Source organism: Coffea arabica, chromosome 2e (assembly GCF_036785885.1).
Source record: "Coffea arabica cultivar ET-39 chromosome 2e, Coffea Arabica ET-39 HiFi, whole genome shotgun sequence".
NCBI classification, from domain to species: Eukaryota; Viridiplantae; Streptophyta; class Magnoliopsida; order Gentianales; family Rubiaceae; genus Coffea; species Coffea arabica.
In genome coordinates, this window is record NC_092313.1 from 9660131 (window position 1) to 9678521 (window position 18391).

The following is an 18391-nucleotide window of genomic DNA, read 5'->3' on the forward strand; positions in this document are numbered from 1 at the left end:
TTTTTTTTGTGTTTTACCGGAACATCCGGTACTTTTAAATCGATTTTTTTTTTTCCAAGTGGCTAGTTTTGAATTCACCCAATTTCTTTTGCTCCAAGTTAAACCATCTATTCAAAAATAAGGTGCCATTTAGTAAAGGGATAATTTCAGAAACCTCCCCTGAGGTTTCTGACAGTCTCACTCACCTCCCCTGAACTTTGCAAAATATCAGATACCTTCCCTGAACTTATAGTTGGAGTAACAAGATCAGCCCATGTCCGAAAAATGAGCATTAAAAAAATATTTTGAAGAGTGAGATGATATTTGTGTTCCACATATGCCCTTTTTGCTTATCCACAACTTGAGCTAAAGCAAAAGCAAAAAAAAGAAGTAATAAGTTGAACCAGAGAGAGATAGATGGCTTCTTCAAGCAATGTTACAATGCTATTTATATTTTTTTTGTTTTAGCTGTTAGACATTTATTTAGCTAATATGATCATTCAACTAATTGAAACATACTTCTGGTGATATAAAAAAAATGTATAGTTTTATAATTTGAGTGATTAAAAGTATAAATTTTTATTAGTTAAGTCATAAAAAAATATTATTTGAATGATTAAAAGTATAAATTTTTACTAGTTAAGTTACAAAATTTTTTTCACTATTTGGTTAATTGAGTGAATGGCAATTGCAGTTAAATAAATAGTGTAATGATCAAATAACCAAATTCTCAATAGTCTAATAACTTTTTTTGCGATTTTCTCTATGGAAAATGAAATGAAGTAGCAAGATACTTCATTTCATTTAGTGCTAGATACTTTAGTTGAGATTTTTTTTTAAAAAAAAAATTAATTCACACTGTAGTTTGTCAAATTTATTCAACAAGTTTCATTTGAATACCAGAACTTAGGTGGATCCGATTATCAAAAAATTCAATAACCCAAATTGTGTCGCATCACTTTATGAGATGATATAATATACAATTTACGTCATTGAATTTTTGAAATCCAAATTTACCCAAATATAAGTAATGAGTTACACTAAATAATTGTCATATAAAAAAAAACATGAAATACATGACTTTAGAGAAAGGTAACACTAGTGTTAAACTCTTTATTGGTTATTGTACTACGAATAAAAAGTGTAAAGTGGAATAGAAGGTATATCAAAAGTTATATCTCTATTACATATTTAACTAATTCTGTCAAAATAACTTCAAAATATATCATAAGTTATGAGGGTATATCTGTCAATTCATCATCAATGATATCACAAATAGGGCCCAATAATCTGACAAGGGAGGTATCTAATATTTTGCAAAGTTCAGGGGAGGTGAGTGAGACTGTCAGAAACCTCAGGGGAGGTTTCTGAAATTATTCCTTTAGTAAGGGGGGATTAGAATTAGGAATTGAAATAATTTCAATTCTTACTGTTTGGGTTACATGTATTGGATTCAGAATTGAATCATTAAAATTTAGGAATTCTCAATCCCCAACAAATTGGGAGTTTTGGTGGATTCCCAAATTTGTTTCAATTTGACTCAAGGACATCAAAAAAAAAAAAAAAAAACTTTCATCACTCTATTACGTTGACCCAACCTTCATTGCAGCACTTTACCATTACATTTTCTCTTTCATCTTTTCTCTTTTATCTCATCTTTCAGAGCAGGTTTTCATTATCATCATTTTCTTTTCGCTTCACTCTCTCATCCAACCCTCCAAGGCAGCAGCCCCCACCCCATCTGATTCTTTTTTTCATTTCTTGTCAATCTCTCTCTCACTTTCCCTTTTTTTTCTCTCTTTCTTTCTCCTCCAATACTCAATGGTAGCTGCTTCTCTCCATCTAGTTCACTCCTCTCTTTTTTTCCCCCATTTTTGTGTAAGTCATTCTCTTATCTCTTGTCAGTCGTTCTCTCATGCTCTACAGATTGCAAAGTTGATTGGTGATAGTCAAATGGTGATTCAAGAGAACTTGGTAAAGTGCGAGTACTTAAAGGTTGGTAAGAAGGAAGCAAGAAAAGGGAAAAGAGAAAAAAAATAAAGAAAAGAAATGAAAATAAGTTAATTTCAAAACCTTATAAATATAATACCAAACACTAGTCATTGTAACGACACTTTTAATCAAAACCCATACTGAATTTTTGGATATGATTTCAATTACAATTCCGATTCCTAGGTTTCATCCAAACATTTCATAAAATAGACTTTTGAAGAGAATGAATTGTGATTCTCTACTTACTCTTTGAATAACTCAATCCGTCATTTTATTAATAACTCGAACCGTGACCTGTTAATTATAGGCTAAGGACGCACTTCGACGTCAAGTTTGATGGTTGGTTTTATAGTCGAGATCTAGCATTAAACTAGAATATACATGCGCACCTAATACATCGCCACCTAATATATCTTTTGGGGCCTGCTTCTGTTGGGTTCTGGAGATCTTTACAATACTTCCTCCGTCCTATTTTACTCCGAACTCATCAGTTATCTCTCCCCAGTCTCCCTCGTTATAGTCGCCTTGTCTACTATCTACTCTCTACTCTCTTTCCAGTACCCAGTTGCAAAACGGGAGCACCTCATCTCTCTATTCTGTTTTCGGTTCATCAAACATGGCAGGTAATCAACGCTCTACCAACCAATCCTTCTTGTTTTATTTTTCAGTTTTCATGCTGATTTCTTGAATGACTTTTCTGAAATGCGTCGGTTCCTTGTTTGAATCCATGAACACTTCAGCACTCAAAGTCTCTGTCTTTAACCAACTAATCTATTGTTTCGTTCCTCGTGTTTTAGTTATGTTTACTTTTGGATTTGTTTTCTTGAATGATTGCATACGAAGGCCTTGATTTGTATATGGGTACAGGTTCGCATAATTCTGTCTTAAATTTAAAATTCGTAAGCACTTTAGCAAAGAAAGTGGTTGTCTTTTTCAATTCAGAACTGACAAGGTATGTTGAGGCTGTGTTGAGTTTCCTGTCAGAACTGGAATTTGCAGTTGTATGCTGTTCAAGTTAGGCGACATTTTTATACAATACAGTGGCATTCTGGTAGGCAACAGACAAAGTCTTTTAGTGAATTTAGAAATATCAAGAGAAGATAGGCTGATATTGTAGCTGGGTGGATTTTAATGTTAAAGTGTATAGCAAGGTTTTGGTTAGTTTGCAATCGCAATTTTTGGAGTGTTGCGTCAAAATTCGGGTGGATTTAATTACTTTTGATTCTGAATGTGATTTCATGTCCTATTCCAATTTAAAATTTTATATCTATGCATTGTGCTAGGTGCAATCTTCCTGCATACAAAAACCTAATTTTTTTTCTCATCTTGCAATGATTGCTATTCTTGGTCACGGTGATGATTTCTTGCTATGAATGATGGATTATTTTCTTCTTTATCTTTCATGTTCTACTTTTCTGTTTGAACACAAAGCAAAAGGTAAATTAGTTATGCCTGCCTCTTGGAATTTCAAGAGGAAAGCAAAATTGGCTATATTTATGGAAGCTTCTGGGAATAATATATTCTAGTTTCTAGGTTGCTTTATTGCCATTTGACTTGTTTGAAGAGTGAATGCTGCATTGCCAATTATTTGTCTGATGATCATGCTCCTTGATTTATATATTGGGATCAGGAGATTTCATTTTATTATTTTTTTTAAGAAGAGAAAAAAACCATTGTGCTTCTTTCAACTCCTTTCAAGTCAATGATGAAAACATGTACGTTTTTATTGAGACGGGCTAATTTGTAGTTATTTGAATAGATTTGGTGGAGGATGTGAGTAGGTATATTAGTTAAAAGATGGATGGGTAATTTTGTCTCATAGGAAAAGAAGTTATACATTAAACTCTTATTGATGAAAAGGTCTAATAGTAATCCAAATCTTTAACTTTCATGCAGCCATGTCAGGGAAGATTATCGAACATGTTCTGGTAGCAAAGAGCTGCCAGCAGAATAGGCATTTGAGCACCCAATATCGACAAGCCTGTTGTAACCTTAATAGGTGCAACTTGTCTCCCTTCCTAGGGGGGAATTTGGCACGGAGTCGCATGTCCACGATACAGTTGCGTGCCTTTTCAAAACTTAAGCGAAGGATTGTTTTCTGCAATGGTCTGTTCTAGACTCTCACTATTCAGGTTGATATCAGATTCAACCTTGCAAATTGGAGAAACATTGAAAATCTTAAAAACTATTAACCTCCGTTTGTGACTCCTGATGTTTTTCCTTCTAAATTCTGTTGTATGATTTCTTCCTGATTTTGCTGTGATGTCAATCCTGATTATCTTGAAATACTTTTTAGTTTAGAAGTAAAATGTATCATCATGCTTAAATCTAATGATACTTGAGCTTTGTTGCAGCTGCGCCACCTACAGCAGCATCATCCATTGAAAAGAGTGATTTTCTTAAGCTTCAGAATGGAAGGTGCTTGTTCATGCTTCTTGTTCTTCATTCTAAAGTTTTGCATTATACTGATTGTATGGTATCTGTTTCAGGCATAACCATTTTTTTTAAACCCTCAAGTGTTTAGAATTTACATGATATAAACATAATGAGGAATTCCATGTTGGGTTTCCACAGGATAAGATCTGGAAAATGTCTAATATGATGAACAAAATATATCTGCCAAAATTTAACTCATTTTCAATAGGCAATATGGCCAATTGATTCTATCTACAACCTCACTTTTCCCCAAGATAAGCTGTCCAACCTCTTCTTTTTGAAATTATACAATCCATCTTTGTGGAGCTTTGACTTTAATGGAGTTTATTCATCCTGAGACAAAATAAAAAAGAACAGTACCTAGATGACGGCTACAAATGACCTGATCTGATGTCAGATTATTTCCTTCTAGATGAACCAACACGATGCTAAAAAATTATTACAAAGTGGTCAAAGTATTGCATGAATGTGAACACAAGGCTGGCAGAGCATCTTATTTATCCTCCTCTTTAAGTATCTGGTGAAGATGATTTGGCACAAATGAAGTTATTCACATCTAAGAAGAGTTGTAATAATGCATAAAATTTTACGCTCATAAACGCAATGTGCACTGTAATACTGATTGTGAGCCAATGGTAACTTAACACAGTGATATTCGAGGTGTTGCTGTTGCTGGTGTTGAGGGAGAACCTGTTACCCTAACTGAACCAATCACAGAAGCAATAGCTGCCGCATTTGCTTCATGGTTGCAGGATAGAAAGCAACCAGATGCTGCTAGACGTTTGAGGGTTTCCATAGGTCATGATTCTCGGATATCTGCAAAAACATTACAGGTATTCATATGTACTTTGTCTGCAGAAGCCGTTTTTTTGAAACCATCATAGATGGAGGAGAATCCAAGGTTATTTTGTCACAGAAAGATATTATCCTTTCTGGAAGGTTGAGCCAAGTATCTCTTTTGACTGAGCTTTCCTTGCTAGTTTCCTAGGTTGGTTTCCTATATCAAAATCTTAACTTCTTAGTCGTGCTTTACTATACCTGAGCCAAAAAGGGGATTGCTATTCAAGATATTTTCATGAAAAATCATTTAGACGAATTAGAGTAGACCAATGAATCTAAATGATGGACTGGAAATTCCTGAGGTACTGTGCTAGTGATTTAATATCTTTTTTTAAAACATAAAGTATTCCTCATTCCACCATGAGTCTCTGGTGGAATGCTTGTCAGACATTGATTTGATTCTATACTTTAGTTGTTCTGCTATAGTTGATTGCTTTGTACTGTAGGCCAAAGGCTGTGAAAACCGAAAAGTTGCTTGTGTTAGATTGGATTATCCATTTTCTTTAAAAACTTAATGGTTGGAGTATGTTTATGTTATCTACGCATAACGTCTTGTATTGCCGGTTTTGTCTGGTGACTAAAAATTGCAGTAATCAACTTCCAGGATGCAGTTTCTCGAGGAATTGGTCGTGCAGGCCTTGATGTCATTCAATACGGGTGCGTAGTGCTTCTTAAATTCATTTTCCCCCAAAAGATATCAGCCCATATATTTAATGATTTGCTGCCTGATGAACACTACACATAGGAAGAGTTAAAGTCTTCTAGAGAGAGGAGCTGTTGAGGCGCAACTTAGTCTTTATACATCTTTCTCTTTCGCTTCATACGCTTTCAATATGCTCAAGAGCGTGTGCTTTGAGGTTGTGGAAGGGTGCTTCATATGCGTATAACGCTAGCACTCATTTATTATAGTTGGAACCTATCCAAAATTTTTGAAAGACATAAAAGAAAATATTAAACTTCTAACAAGACTGATATTTTGTAAGTTGCTTTTCTTGACCAAAAAAGCATTTTCGCAGCTTACAACAGAGACATTGGTAAATTTGTTTATTAAGAACTTAGACTGAAAATTAAGCATGTTTAAGAATGTATATTTTTGAAGTATTTTCAAGAATGCACACTTTTGAATTTTTGGCAAAAAAAGTTCAAAAAGAACTAGTCTTTGTTGACTACTTAAAAGTTTTTTACTATAAAAAATTCTAGTGTATCAGCATGTCTTTGTTTGCAATGCATTGGATGCATGCATCGACAATCATGCTCTCACCATATGATCTTTTCTTCGATGTAGAAAATAGTTGAAACATTTCTCTCATTTGTCAAATACTTCTCCTAACTTTTGAACAAGGATGCATTTGCATGGTTTTGGTTTCCTAGTATTGGGATGATTAATTCCTGGTTGCATGACCTTAGAGGGAATTGGAGTGGATATTGTTAGGGGCCTAATCTTCTCTGAAGGTATCACTATGTATTGTGAAAAATTCTGATATAGCTATCTATACTTGTTGATAAAAAATAGCTCATGTGCCTTTTGTCAATTCATTCTAACAACAAAACTTTCCTCTCTGGAAAATCTTTTGTTTCCAAGTTTTATGACATTTGGCACAGGGGTAGTTCACACGATCTTCCCATTTGATGCTGTGCCCTTAATGAAGAAAAGTTCTGTGTGTTGGCTGGCCCTTTGCAAGCTTTTCTCCTAGGCTACTACAAATTTGTGCGTTGTGTGTGTTTTTATGTCTGTGTGTGTGTGTGTCAGAGAGAGAGAGAGAGAGAGCTCATCTGGAATAAAGAACAGACCACAATACTGCTCTTTCCATTTGTGCAACTTTACACTTGCATTTGTATTTATCTTGAGAATCTCTTTGCCATATGTCATGAGTGGGGGGTTTTTTTTGGGGGGGGGGGAGAAATATTGATCTGTAATGCAGAAGAGACATGATAACGATTTTCAAAGCATGTATTTTTTTTATTTGCTTTAGCAAGAAAATCTATGTCTTTCAAGCACAGCGGCTCTCACTTTTTTGCTGACAACTGTGAATCTTTTTGTAGACTAGCATCCACTCCAGCAATGTTTAGTTGTACACTGACTGAAAATGAGGACTTTCTGTGTCCGGTGGATGGGTCGATAATGATAACAGGTGAATGTAATATGATATTTCTTATACAAATATACAAAATCAAATTGGACCAATTACAATAAAAGAAGTGTACAAAAAATCTAGTCGGTCAGTCTTTTTAATTTTTTTTATTCTGTGAGACAAAAAAGAACTAAATTACAGGCCTGTGATATTTGAATTTGCTGTTACAGATTTTGTATGCTATTATGTTCATCCTTAGCTATAGAGTGCTAAAATAGACTGTTCATTGCCTATACTTGCATACAGCAAGCCATCTTCCCTACAACCGGAATGGTTTTAAGTTCTTTACAAGTGCTGGAGGGCTTGGGAAAGCTGACATAAAAGACATCTTAGAGCGTGCTGCTAGTGTTTACAAAACCTTTACAGATGAAGACTTACGGGATCTAGAAAGAAAAGCTTCTCAATCAATAAGAAGAGTGGAATACATGACCATTTATACGTCCAATCTTGTGCAAGCTGTTCGCAAAGCTGCAGGAAATATTGGTAAGAACTTCGTTTACGCAGAGTTATGTGATAACAAAATGGAAAGTACCTCCAGAAACAGAAGCATAATTTAGAAGATTAGTGTCCTTGTTTCTCTGTGGATGAAGTATTTCCTTTTGACTGAGTGCTATCAAAGTTGTTCCAAAATTCTGGCTTCGTGTTGTCAGTCTTAAAGATATCACCTTTCTTAACTCTTATTGCTTCAAATTTTGCTTATTTGTTTATCACCTTTCTTAACTCTTATTGCTTCAAATTTTGCTTATTTGTTCATCATATTATCAGAGAAACCGCTCGAGGGGTTCCATATTGTTGTTGATGCAGGGAATGGAGCAGGAGGTTTCTTTGCTGTAAGTTTTAGTTCTTCTAAGTAAATCCCTTCCCTTTCCTCCATGTTTTCGTCACACTATTTAAAGGACATAAAAGCACTTAATAAAATGCTAGTTTCAGAAGTATAAATTTACTTAATTTGCCAATGTTTGTCATCTTAAAGGGTATCTCAGTTGTATGATACCTCATAACCTTAAAGTTGATTACATACTTACAGACAAAGTTAGAGCCAGTTATGCTCAACAAATGTCTTGTGCAGTATCTATGGTTCTGCAGTACAGCTGATACTTTCTCATTCTCATCCTAATGATTATCCAGCAATCTGAAAGTTGTCTCCCCACCCCGCCCTTCCTCCATCACACTTTTATAGTCAGTTTTTGATTTAGTCTTTCTCTGACCAACTCTTTCTTTAAAATAAAATTTTCTGATATGAAAACTGTCTTATTATTCTATCTTCTAGCAAAGGTGGGAAAGGACCAATATTCAAGAAGATCTGAGTCATCGCTTGTCATTAGGGGAATTCAGGAAATTGTTTATCTACGAAGGAGAAGATGCTTGCTCAAATAGGTAGTGTTTGGAAATATCACAAGTAATAGCAAGTCATCCAAAAGTTGCGGAGCTCCTATTTGAAACATATATGTATCCTCAAGCTACGTGAATTTCAGAAGTAAAGTCAAGAATCACTTGGACTTTGTAGGGTAACTTAAAAGCTGGACATGTTATTTGGCTATTCAAATGATGTAAGCCCGTGAGAAAATGGAAGTGAGAATCTTTGAATTGAGTTCATTTCAAAGGCACTCGAATTAAATACCCAGTTAGTTCCATTACAACATCCTATGATTTTCTATGAATTGGGTTGAGCATTAAGTTAGCTAGAAATAGATGGAATTGAAAGAATGTCCTATACAGAAACACACATGGGCAAATTGAGATGACATTGCAGTCATTGTTGTTTAATGGATGACGACCTATCCAAATGTGTCCCTAACCTTGATGGTTTGGTATATAACTAAGTAACCCATGAGAAGAGGTCTAGCAGCAACTTGCTTAAGGAAAACCTTCAATTCCTCTGTAGAGGCTAAATCCACATAACTACCCTCCGAACTTAGGTTGATTTTTGAACTCGAGTTGGTAAAATGGAGACATATGGTTCTTACACATCCATATAATTGCAACCTTTTCCCATCTTTAGTTAATACAATCAGCATTCACTTTGACTGTTATACTATTAACATGGTCATTAGACTGTATATGTGCAGTTCTTCTAGTTATATGACAACTGCATAGCTGTTTTTGTTTAAGCAGGGTAAAGTGCTTGAGCCTTTGGGAGCTATTGCATCTGGCAGTCAGTTTCTAGAACCAGATGGTATTACTTTCACTCAAACTTCCGTTTGCATAGGTTTCATCAAGATATTTGTTGATTGACTGTTAATTTTCATTTCAGGTATGTTTCCTAATCATATTCCTAACCCGGAGGATAAAGCAGCAATGGAAGCAATCACCAAGGCTGTCCTTGATAACAAGGCTGATTTGGGGATAATCTTTGATACTGATGTTGATAGGTGATTATTTATGTGTTATCCCACCCATCTGCATCCGATTGATTTTGATTTGTTAATTCTAAAGTGCTTTTTAACAGATCTGCTGCTGTAGATTCCTCAGGCCGAGAACTTAATAGAAACCGTTTGATTGCTTTAATGTCTGCTATCGTCTTAGAGGAGGTAATTTTTGTGGAACACTTAAATGACTGCCTGCTTTTAATCTGAATCTAAGTTGGGTTTTTTCTATGTTGCCATCAATTAGCATCCAGGAACAACTATTGTGACAGACAGTGTGACTTCAGATGGTTTGACCACTTTTATTGAAAAGAAATTAGGTAAGATAAGTAAACATATTTCCTGCTTTATCTTTTCATAATGGAGGTGTTCATGCAGTTGGTTTTGTGCAGGAGGGAAGCACCGCCGTTTTAAAAGGGGCTATAAAAATATCATTGATGAAGCAATCCGATTGGTATGATTGAGTTTTTTTGACACATTTATAGTAGTTTGTTTCTGCTTTGTAGTTAGTGCTTGGTTTTCTCAAAGAATCAAGTACAGACTGATACCCTCAGGATAGACAGATGTGAATAATTGGAGTAATTAGAATATTGGATAAGGGAAGAGGCTGGATATTACTTGATTATGTCATTGCTTTTCAAAAGTTACAAGCTATACATAAATAAACATAATGCATCCTCTCAACTCCCATAGCTCTTGAAACCAACATACTTGCGCTAATATGGCTTAATGCTTTTTCCACAAATCTTTCAAAATTTTTGCTTTAATTCTTGAGGAATGGCAAAATATCATACATGCAAGTTCTCTGAATTGACATGCTTAAACCAAAGAAAGCAAAAAAGGAAAGTAGACCATCTTTAGGGAAGTGTTTCTTTCATAAAGGTCAAATACGGAATCTTGTTACTGTGGTACATATTTGGAGGACTGACATTGAAGATTTTGTTTGTCAAAGAAGTGACATTGTCTTCTTGTAGTCTCATTTTACTAATGATTTGCCCCTTTTCTAAGCTCCATACTTTTCAGCAACAAAAAGTTTACAGCTGGTGAAACACTATTTTACAGAACTCTGTTGGTGAGGAGTCACATTTGGCTATTGAAACCAGTGGGCATGGTGCTCTCAAGGAGAATCACTGGCTTGATGATGGTGCATATCTTATGGTAAGTTTTGATTTCATTTATCTGTAGGTAGTAACAAGGATTTAAATCTTTTTCTATTTTCTCTCCCCTCTCAACAAAAACAAATCCTAAACAAGAAATAGTCCATGCTTGCAGGTCAAACTTCTGAACAAGCTTGCATCAGCTAAAGCTTCTGGTGAAGGCAGAGGCAGCAAGGTTCTTACAGGTTTAGTGGAAGGTCTTGAGGAACCTGCTTTTGCTGCTGAGTTGAGACTAAAGATTGATCAGACTCATGCAGATCTTAAAGGAGGGTATGCCACCATACTTGATGTTTGGTCAAGTCAATTTTTTGTAGGTGTTTTAACTAATTTGCTAGTGCATCTAGGTCTTTTCGGGAGTATGGGGAGGCAGTTATACATCATCTGGAGAATATCACTGTTACAGATCCAAAGCTTCAAAAAGCGCCTGTTAACTATGAAGGAGTAAGTCCAATGACTTGATTTCAAGCAGTCCATCTTAGTTTAAAAATTTGTCTCCATGTTTGTGCTTGTCTTGGAGCCTAAATGGATAACACTGTTTGCTGATAGTCATGGTACACCTGTGGGTGATTTTGCTGCCTCGTGCAGTGTCAGGGAAGGGTGGCTTTTAAGGTAGAGGTGACCACACAGAGAGAAATAATGGTGTTCTTCTTTTCCAAATTTGCTAATGCTGGGAAAGGAGACTCCCATTAGCTCACTTTTTTTTTTTGGGTTACTGAACTTTTTCTCTTTTGATCGAGTACAGAGTCTGAATTTTTCTTAGTATGCAGTTCTACTCTGCCTTAGGGTTAATTATTATAATGGTGCTATTTTTATTCTAAATGAAAAATATGTTGATGCTTTTTTTCTATTTTATTTTTAAAAAATAGAAGTCGATTTCTTCAAGTCACATTTCTTCCTCATCTTCTTTTTTGCAATTCAAACCGATATTCTCACACGGGTCGAAAACCCAAGACCTTTTCCACCTATAAATCTTCTTAAGTTTTAATTCTTTGTTTTGGACCAACTGGCGTGTGGCAATGGTGCCTAACATACTTTGTCCGTGAATTCAACTTACACCTCCTGACCTCAATTTCTTTGCAACCATCAAGTCCAATGAAAGGACACTTGTTTTCCAAATGGTTTGTGTTGGAAAGTTGCTTGAAAATTTTGGTGTGAATAATTACTCACTTATTTGGATCAGTTAAGTTGGATTTCTAGTGTACCGCATAAATGCCGTGTGTGTTAGATTGTTTGTTGGAGTGTTGTATGAATTGCAAAAGGAGGAGGATAAGAAAAGTAAACAGGGGATGGAACAAATGGAGAAGTTGACTTTAAAGTAATCAACTTCTATATTTATGCAAAACGAATAAAACTATCAATTTTTTCTTAAGTTTGAAGCATTTTAAATACTGCACTCTTTAACTTAGGAAGTTATTTTTGTTTTGAAGCTCATTTTTTTTCTTTTTTTATTTTATTTACAATTCTTATTGTCAAAAAGGTTCCATTTAGCTTTTAAATGAGCAGTTATTGATTTAGTTCATTCCTTAAATGACCATTCATTAGTAGATTGCAAAGTAATCACTTCAAGCATGATATGCATTGAAATATTAGGTGAAGCACATGGTTGTAAATATTTCCTGGGATATATGTTCTTATTTTGTTTGACAATGATGGCACTCTCACCTAAACAAGATCACATACTTGGGTAAAACTTGTATTGACCTTTGTTGTCTCCAAAAATTGCTATATGTTGGTTGACTTTGCCTTCTGTGAACAGATAAGGGTTTCAGGCTATGATGGGTGGTTTCTTCTTAGACTCTCACTTCATGACCCAGTTCTGCCACTTAACATAGAGGTATGCATCCACCACGCAGTATTATTAGCTCAATATATAAATTGAAAAATGAAACTAGATTGCAACCTTTGATTTTGTAGGCATCCAGTCAAGAGGATGCCGTGAAACTTGCCCTTGTTGTGCTTTCTGCAGCAAGAGAGTTCCCAGCTCTTGATGTATCTGCGCTCAACAAATTTGTCCAAGCATAAGCACTAGTCTTTCCAGCTGGCTGCTCGAACTTGGTTTTAGAATATGCTGCTTGTTCTCAGGAAAGTCTCGAGGTTATTTTCTCCACTGAGGACATTGTAGGCATGGATAGTTGTAGCGTCTTGACTATAGAAACTATAGGAGCAAATCAGCTCCAGAAAACACTCAAATGGTTGTTGTGTCACGACAGAGTCCTAATTCTGGGGAATAAATAAGATAATAATGTTAGTCTGGGTTGTTGCCTGTCAACCTTTTTAACTTGAGCGATCGATTTTGTATACATAGTTACTTGAAATCTACATAAGATCAAGGATTGATGTCAGTGAATTGCAAAATATTCAAGAATTGATGCTCATGGTGCATAACAGTCTCTCTCTCGGACCGAAACTATGCTTCTGCTTTGCAACAGCTTCACAGCTGAATGGTCTACGTTAGGTTTCTGAATTGCCTGGCTAATCAGTGACTAGCGTTGGGGAAACTGTTTTATGACTCCTGTTAAACACGGCAGTTGTTGATCTGACTGGCTTAGATATTAAGTGTGCTCAAACCAGCAGAGGGAATTAAAAAAAATGGAAAGGAAAAGTAGGGAGTCCTTTCATTGGGGTCCCTGCTGCAGGATTGCAAGTCTATTACCATTTGCTAATTTTTTCCTTTACACTGGAAATATGGAAACTGTACATTGAGGCTAAGTAGAATTTCCACCACGGCTAGAGGATAGTCACTGTACATTTGATGAGGTGGAATTTTAGGATCTGAGAGTGGTTAAATAATATAAATGGTTCTTCTGCATATTGTGGCGAGATGATGGAACTTTTTGGTTTCTGGGAGGGTGAATGAAATCAGTAAACGTCACAATAGGGCCACTGATAAAAAGTTGAAAAACCACCAGTTTGAGAAAACGACACTGGAGCTCAAGGTTACATTTTGAACTGGTTTTCAGGGAACATTACATGAAAGAAACTTTGCCTCTCAGCTACTGCATTCCACCATCATCTCAAGCTGTAGAAAGGAGGTAAGCATAGAACAGCTGATTTTTAATGGTGAAAAACAGAGCAGGAGCTATTAGCAATTGACACTCCAAACCTATCCGTGACAGTTAGCAGCATATGCAGTGCAGAGATGCAGTATCTTATCAGGCATAATTTGCATCTCCGGTGTGATCGGCTTAAAGACCTAAGAAAATGCTACATATAATGGGAAAATCCTACTCTAAATAACATACGATTTAAACGACAGATACAAACTAAATACTGGCCCACCTCCTTAATTTTAGGGATTTGTATATTTGTATATATCACTTAGACATGTCATCAATTTTTGTAGGTGAACTCCATATAATAGTCCATTACTAGCACAAATTTTATATCACAGCCAGGAGGACAATAACAATGCTGCGTTCAATATCTGCAGCTTCCGCAATGTACACATGTACACTATAAGTATACAACTTTTTCCCCCCTTTCAATGGTATTTTTATCTGAAAACAGGACGTTTGCAGAAAGGAATCTAGAAATTGATTGAGGTGTTCACTATTCACTTCAGAAGTTTCATCATGAAGTGAAACTGGACATCTGGTGAAGTCTTGGGCTGTGGCCAGTTTGCTGCTTCGGGAACTCTAACACACTTGAAGCCCTGGCCCTTGTACAATTTTATAGCTCCAGGATTATTAAGGTCACAGTGCAAAGCAATGGCTCGACATCCCCAACTTCTGGCTTGAGCCTCAGCTTTATTCATGAGCCTTTTTGCTATTCCCTTTCTGCGGAAATTTTCTCGGACGGCAACATTTGATATGTATGCAATACCTTTCCTGATGATATGGTAGCGTTGATACATAATTGCACTGAAGAAATATTCAGAATCTTTTCCATTTGAAATGCAAAACAAAGAATACTTCAGAGTAACACCAACTGAACCTAAGTATAGGGGTGCCTTTCTGATACACTATAAGAAGGTTAGGTTAGAGATGAATCTAGATTTGACCAGTAGCAAGTATAGCAATTGGAATGAATCTACATTTTGCCAGCAGTAAGCATGGGCATTGAGTGGACATAGAGGTCCTTTTCTTTGAATATTTTAGTGGATTTAACCAAAAAGGGATTGTAGAACAAGAAAGCAGCATGCCGATATATCTCTTCCCTGTGTTGGAATGTGTCACTAAAAAGCAATAGTCCAAATCCAACATGCCTATGCTCAAGATGTAAGATTAATTTATGCCTAGACAAAGGATGCTCATCATGTATACGTCATTAAGAGCAAGTCAATAGCTCATTGATAAGCAAATAACATAACAGTAGACCTATGAGAATCATTGTATGGTCATATAGCAAGTTTACTGTATAATTTATTGAATTCACAAGAGCACCAATTGCAAAAACAAATTAAGACCAATGGACTTGACAGACAACTGAAGCAGTGACGTTCCAACAAGTAGGTTTATGCTACAAATACAACTAAATCTAGAAAACAAAAGAAGGGTTCCACTAGTATCACCACCCTTATTATCAATATCACATCTACTAATCCCATCATATTAGATGACTATTTGATATTTTGCATAGCAACCACCATTATGTCACAATAATCTGTTTAACAAACCATGCACTGTTTCTGGAGTATGCCTTATTCCTATTGTATAAATTTTTGGAATATCTCTCATTCATCCGAAAGAAAACAGTCCCGCCATCATCTCTCCATTATCCTACCTACGACCATTATTCCCACAAGAAAGACTTTAAAGGTTATAGAGTCTAATCTCACATCTTAGATTTAAGGAGCAGAAGCAAACACCCACAACATGGTTTAAACCATTGCTAGTTAAGTTGTTGAGAAGCCATCCAATATTTTTATTATTCATCCCCAAATCTCTGTCAATCAATAAGATGTCTAACTTTTCTCTCTCCCTTTAGGCAACCAAGAAAAATATACTGAGTGCCAGAAGCTTCTCAGTACTACCAGCCACATCTTCACATTCCTTCACGTCCAAAAGACCAATCTTTATTTGACTGAATTGCTCTTTTTTTTTTTTTTTAACTTCAAGCCCTTTGTAACTAATTCTTCAATGTATAGACAATATCTACTTGGCAAATTGCATAATAAATCAAGTTGGTCAATTTGGATTAATTTAAAGTACTAGCAAAGTTACACATTCATGTTTCAAATGCATGAAAATCGAAGTATTCTGATTGATTCAGAGATGAAGAATCAATTCCATACTAACCTTCTTTGCCGCAGGGGTCCTTTTCTTGGAAGAAAATCAGCCACAGTATCCACAGTCAATATCCCAGCAACATATCCCTTATTTAGACTAAATTTTCCATCAAAGCCTCCAATTTTTAAATCTTCATTCCAGAAATGCAGCGTATCTTCATCTGACCGGCCAATGACAGCAACAAGACAGGTCCTCTGGCAACCACTGGGCAAAGAGAACCCAAATAGCATTCCAATCAGCCTGTCAATTCTCAATGCAAAATCTAGAGGAAAGGAATATTGTGGAAAGAAAGAGCTACAATGAGTCTCAGCCACTTCCCAACAATCCTCTAATCTGGCCTCTCTCACAACTATATCAGGAGACATGGTTGGGAATAATTCAGCCAACTGACTGGCCCTACAAAGCCCTATAGCAGAAACAGAATCATTCAATAAAACCTTCCATAGTTGCGTAAGTCTATTAAATAGATGCGCAAGTCTATTAAAAATTAACTTCTTTGTCATTAACGAGGCTATCTAACCAGAAATTGATTTCTTCAAGATCAATGAAGAAATCAATTTCTAAAGATCAGAGATCGACTTCCGTAGTTACAAGAGACGAATAAAAAGGACAATAATTCTTTAATTTTGATTTAGAACCACAATATTGTGGTAAACAACCCATGGCTTTTCAGTCATTTTCAACTCGTCTGCTATCTTAATTGCAGAAACACCCTTCCAAAACAAAACGCTGGCACTTGGAAAGTTAGTAAAGGGGACAATGAAATCTTAAAAACACCTATATAATTAGCTATCCAAAATACCTATTAACGCCCTCCAAGAACTAGATACAGTATCAGGGTGGACAGTAAATAGATTAAAACCAAATCTTGCCCAAAAAACAAAAGAAAAAGTTAACTCATTAGTTGAACAGCACATTGGGATGCAATAGCAAATAGAAGTATAATACCCTTTTCCTTTCTCATCCTCAATTTCCAAATTTTACCAACATACATATGCAGCAAGCATCATGCTTTGAACTTCTAATCGAATAACATCACACCCAAAGCCCAGAAAAGATAAAAGCTTTCAAAGCTACATAGCAAACATGCGTCTAAACTATAAATAAAGAATACATATAACAAAAAATAAAATATAAGCAAAAGAAAAAAAAAAGGAATTTACCTGAAGAAGAGAGGAGGGAAGGGGAAAGAGGGTCGTGAAGAGGAGCCCTATAAGAAGATGGAAAGGATGTCCTAGAATTGAAGAAATTGAGATGATTTAGAGATGGGTTTTGGGTGAGGCTTAAGCTGTTAAAATTAATTGAGGAAGTCCCTGATACTGTTAATGGTGGCATGGTCCAAATTTTCTTGCTTCTCTCTCTGGCTGCAGTCGTTAAGTTAACAGTACTACCGCTGATTCAGATTATTGTTGGAGAAAGGCACACACGACACACACACTTGGTTTGTGTGGTCGTGTGTGCCGGAAATTTAATAAGGCTGTAGAAGATTAAGGAAGGAAGAATTGGAAGGAGATATTCAGATTCTCCTTTGCCGTTCTTTTTGTTCGTTGATTAAGGCAAGAAGAAGCAGAATAGCAGTCTGAGAAGCTAAATGACAACTGACAAGTGATCATAGATTTAAGTACCACGTTGTCACGCCGTTTTCTTGATTTTCTGCACAAATGAAAACAGATTTCGCATTTCATGTGATGTTGACTCGAGGTTAAATTATTGCTTGTAGACATGTAAATTTTGATTTATATCCTTAATTAGGATGTTGGCAGCAAAATTTCTTCTGTTTTGAGTCATAGTCCGAAATAATTAGCATGTAACTCGCAAGTTTATTGTTCACAGCAAAATTCCTTCTGTTTTGAGTTGAGTTATACTAGGACGCAATTTGGATAAGGTTTTTGGCATCCATTAGTACACTTATATCCCATTCAACTTATCCTATATATACACATACATACTACATTTGTCTGCATTTATATACTTTTTTTAATTAATTTTATTTTTTTTTAAAATCTCACGCTTGAAATACATTTTAACAAGTGATTAAAAAAAATATCTGTTACAAAGAACATTTGGCCAATTAGTAGTAGTATAGAAGGCCTTCGAAGCCTGATATATATAACATGTTGTAACTCGCTTGCTTCGTGGACATGGAGGAGGATTCATGCCAAAATAGTAGTAAAATTTATTTTTCATCAAGTAAATACTAGCTTAGCCGTAAAGTCTTGCACATATATTATAAAAATCTAAGATTCAAATATCAAGGACAA

At 35.7% G+C, this 18391-nt stretch overlaps 2 protein-coding genes across 6 annotated transcripts; one reads left to right on the top strand and one right to left on the bottom strand.

Moving 5' to 3' along the window:
* Positions 1-2342: 2342 nt before the first annotated feature.
* On the top strand, positions 2343-13244 carry LOC113725810 (uncharacterized). 4 transcript variants are annotated; one of them, XM_027249179.2, is made up of 18 exons: positions 2343-2594; positions 3868-4077; positions 4326-4389; positions 5057-5240; positions 5852-5904; positions 7291-7379; positions 7626-7862; positions 8145-8209; positions 9477-9555; positions 9634-9751; positions 9829-9910; positions 9993-10065; positions 10138-10199; positions 10808-10903; positions 11018-11172; positions 11247-11343; positions 12659-12736; positions 12817-13244. In XM_027249179.2, exons 1-18 carry the CDS (start codon positions 2588-2590, stop codon positions 12922-12924), a joined length of 1857 nt encoding a protein of 618 aa, XP_027104980.2. In that variant the 5' UTR covers positions 2343-2587; the 3' UTR covers positions 12925-13244. The 4 variants fall into 4 exon arrangements, with proteins under 4 accessions (XP_027104980.2, XP_027104981.2, XP_027104982.2 ...); XM_027249180.2 differs by having other exon boundaries at positions 9495-9555; XM_027249181.2 differs by lacking the exon at positions 3868-4077 and having other exon boundaries at positions 2344-2594.
* Positions 13245-14260: 1016 nt separating this feature from the next.
* On the bottom strand, positions 14261-17807 carry LOC113725812 (GCN5-related N-acetyltransferase 4, chloroplastic). 2 transcript variants are annotated; one of them, XM_027249183.2, is made up of 3 exons: positions 17294-17807; positions 16140-16536; positions 14261-14762 (listed from the first exon to the last, which is right to left on the bottom strand). In XM_027249183.2, the coding sequence occupies exons 1-3, from the start codon at positions 17463-17465 to the stop codon at positions 14456-14458; spliced, it is 876 nt and encodes a 291-aa protein (XP_027104984.1). In that variant the 5' UTR covers positions 17466-17807; the 3' UTR covers positions 14261-14455. The 2 variants fall into 2 exon arrangements, with proteins under 2 accessions (XP_027104984.1, XP_027104986.1); XM_027249185.2 differs by having other exon boundaries at positions 14261-14729; positions 17294-17798.
* Between the last annotated feature and the right edge of the window lie 584 nt (positions 17808-18391).

What these genes read in the sequence shown, in the direction of transcription:
- LOC113725810 (XM_027249179.2), top strand. An exon ending in CTTAAGCTTCAGAATGGAAG is followed by an intron (nt 4,390 to 5,056) that starts GTGCTTGTTCAT and finishes AACTTAACACAG; the next exon opens with TGATATTCGAGGTGTTGCTG. An exon ending in TTTTATTGAAAAGAAATTAG is followed by an intron (nt 10,066 to 10,137) that starts GTAAGATAAGTA and finishes GGTTTTGTGCAG; the next exon opens with GAGGGAAGCACCGCCGTTTT.
- LOC113725812 (XM_027249183.2), bottom strand. Translation starts at nt 17,465, where the DNA reads ATGCCACCATTAACAGTATCAGGGACTTCCTCAATTAATTTTAACAGC. An exon ending in TTCCCTCCTCTCTTCTTCAG is followed by an intron (nt 16,537 to 17,293) that starts GTAAATTCCTTT and finishes TTTCTGCTATAG; the next exon opens with GGCTTTGTAGGGCCAGTCAG. An exon ending in GGACCCCTGCGGCAAAGAAG is followed by an intron (nt 14,763 to 16,139) that starts GTTAGTATGGAA and finishes ATATTTCTTCAG; the next exon opens with TGCAATTATGTATCAACGCT.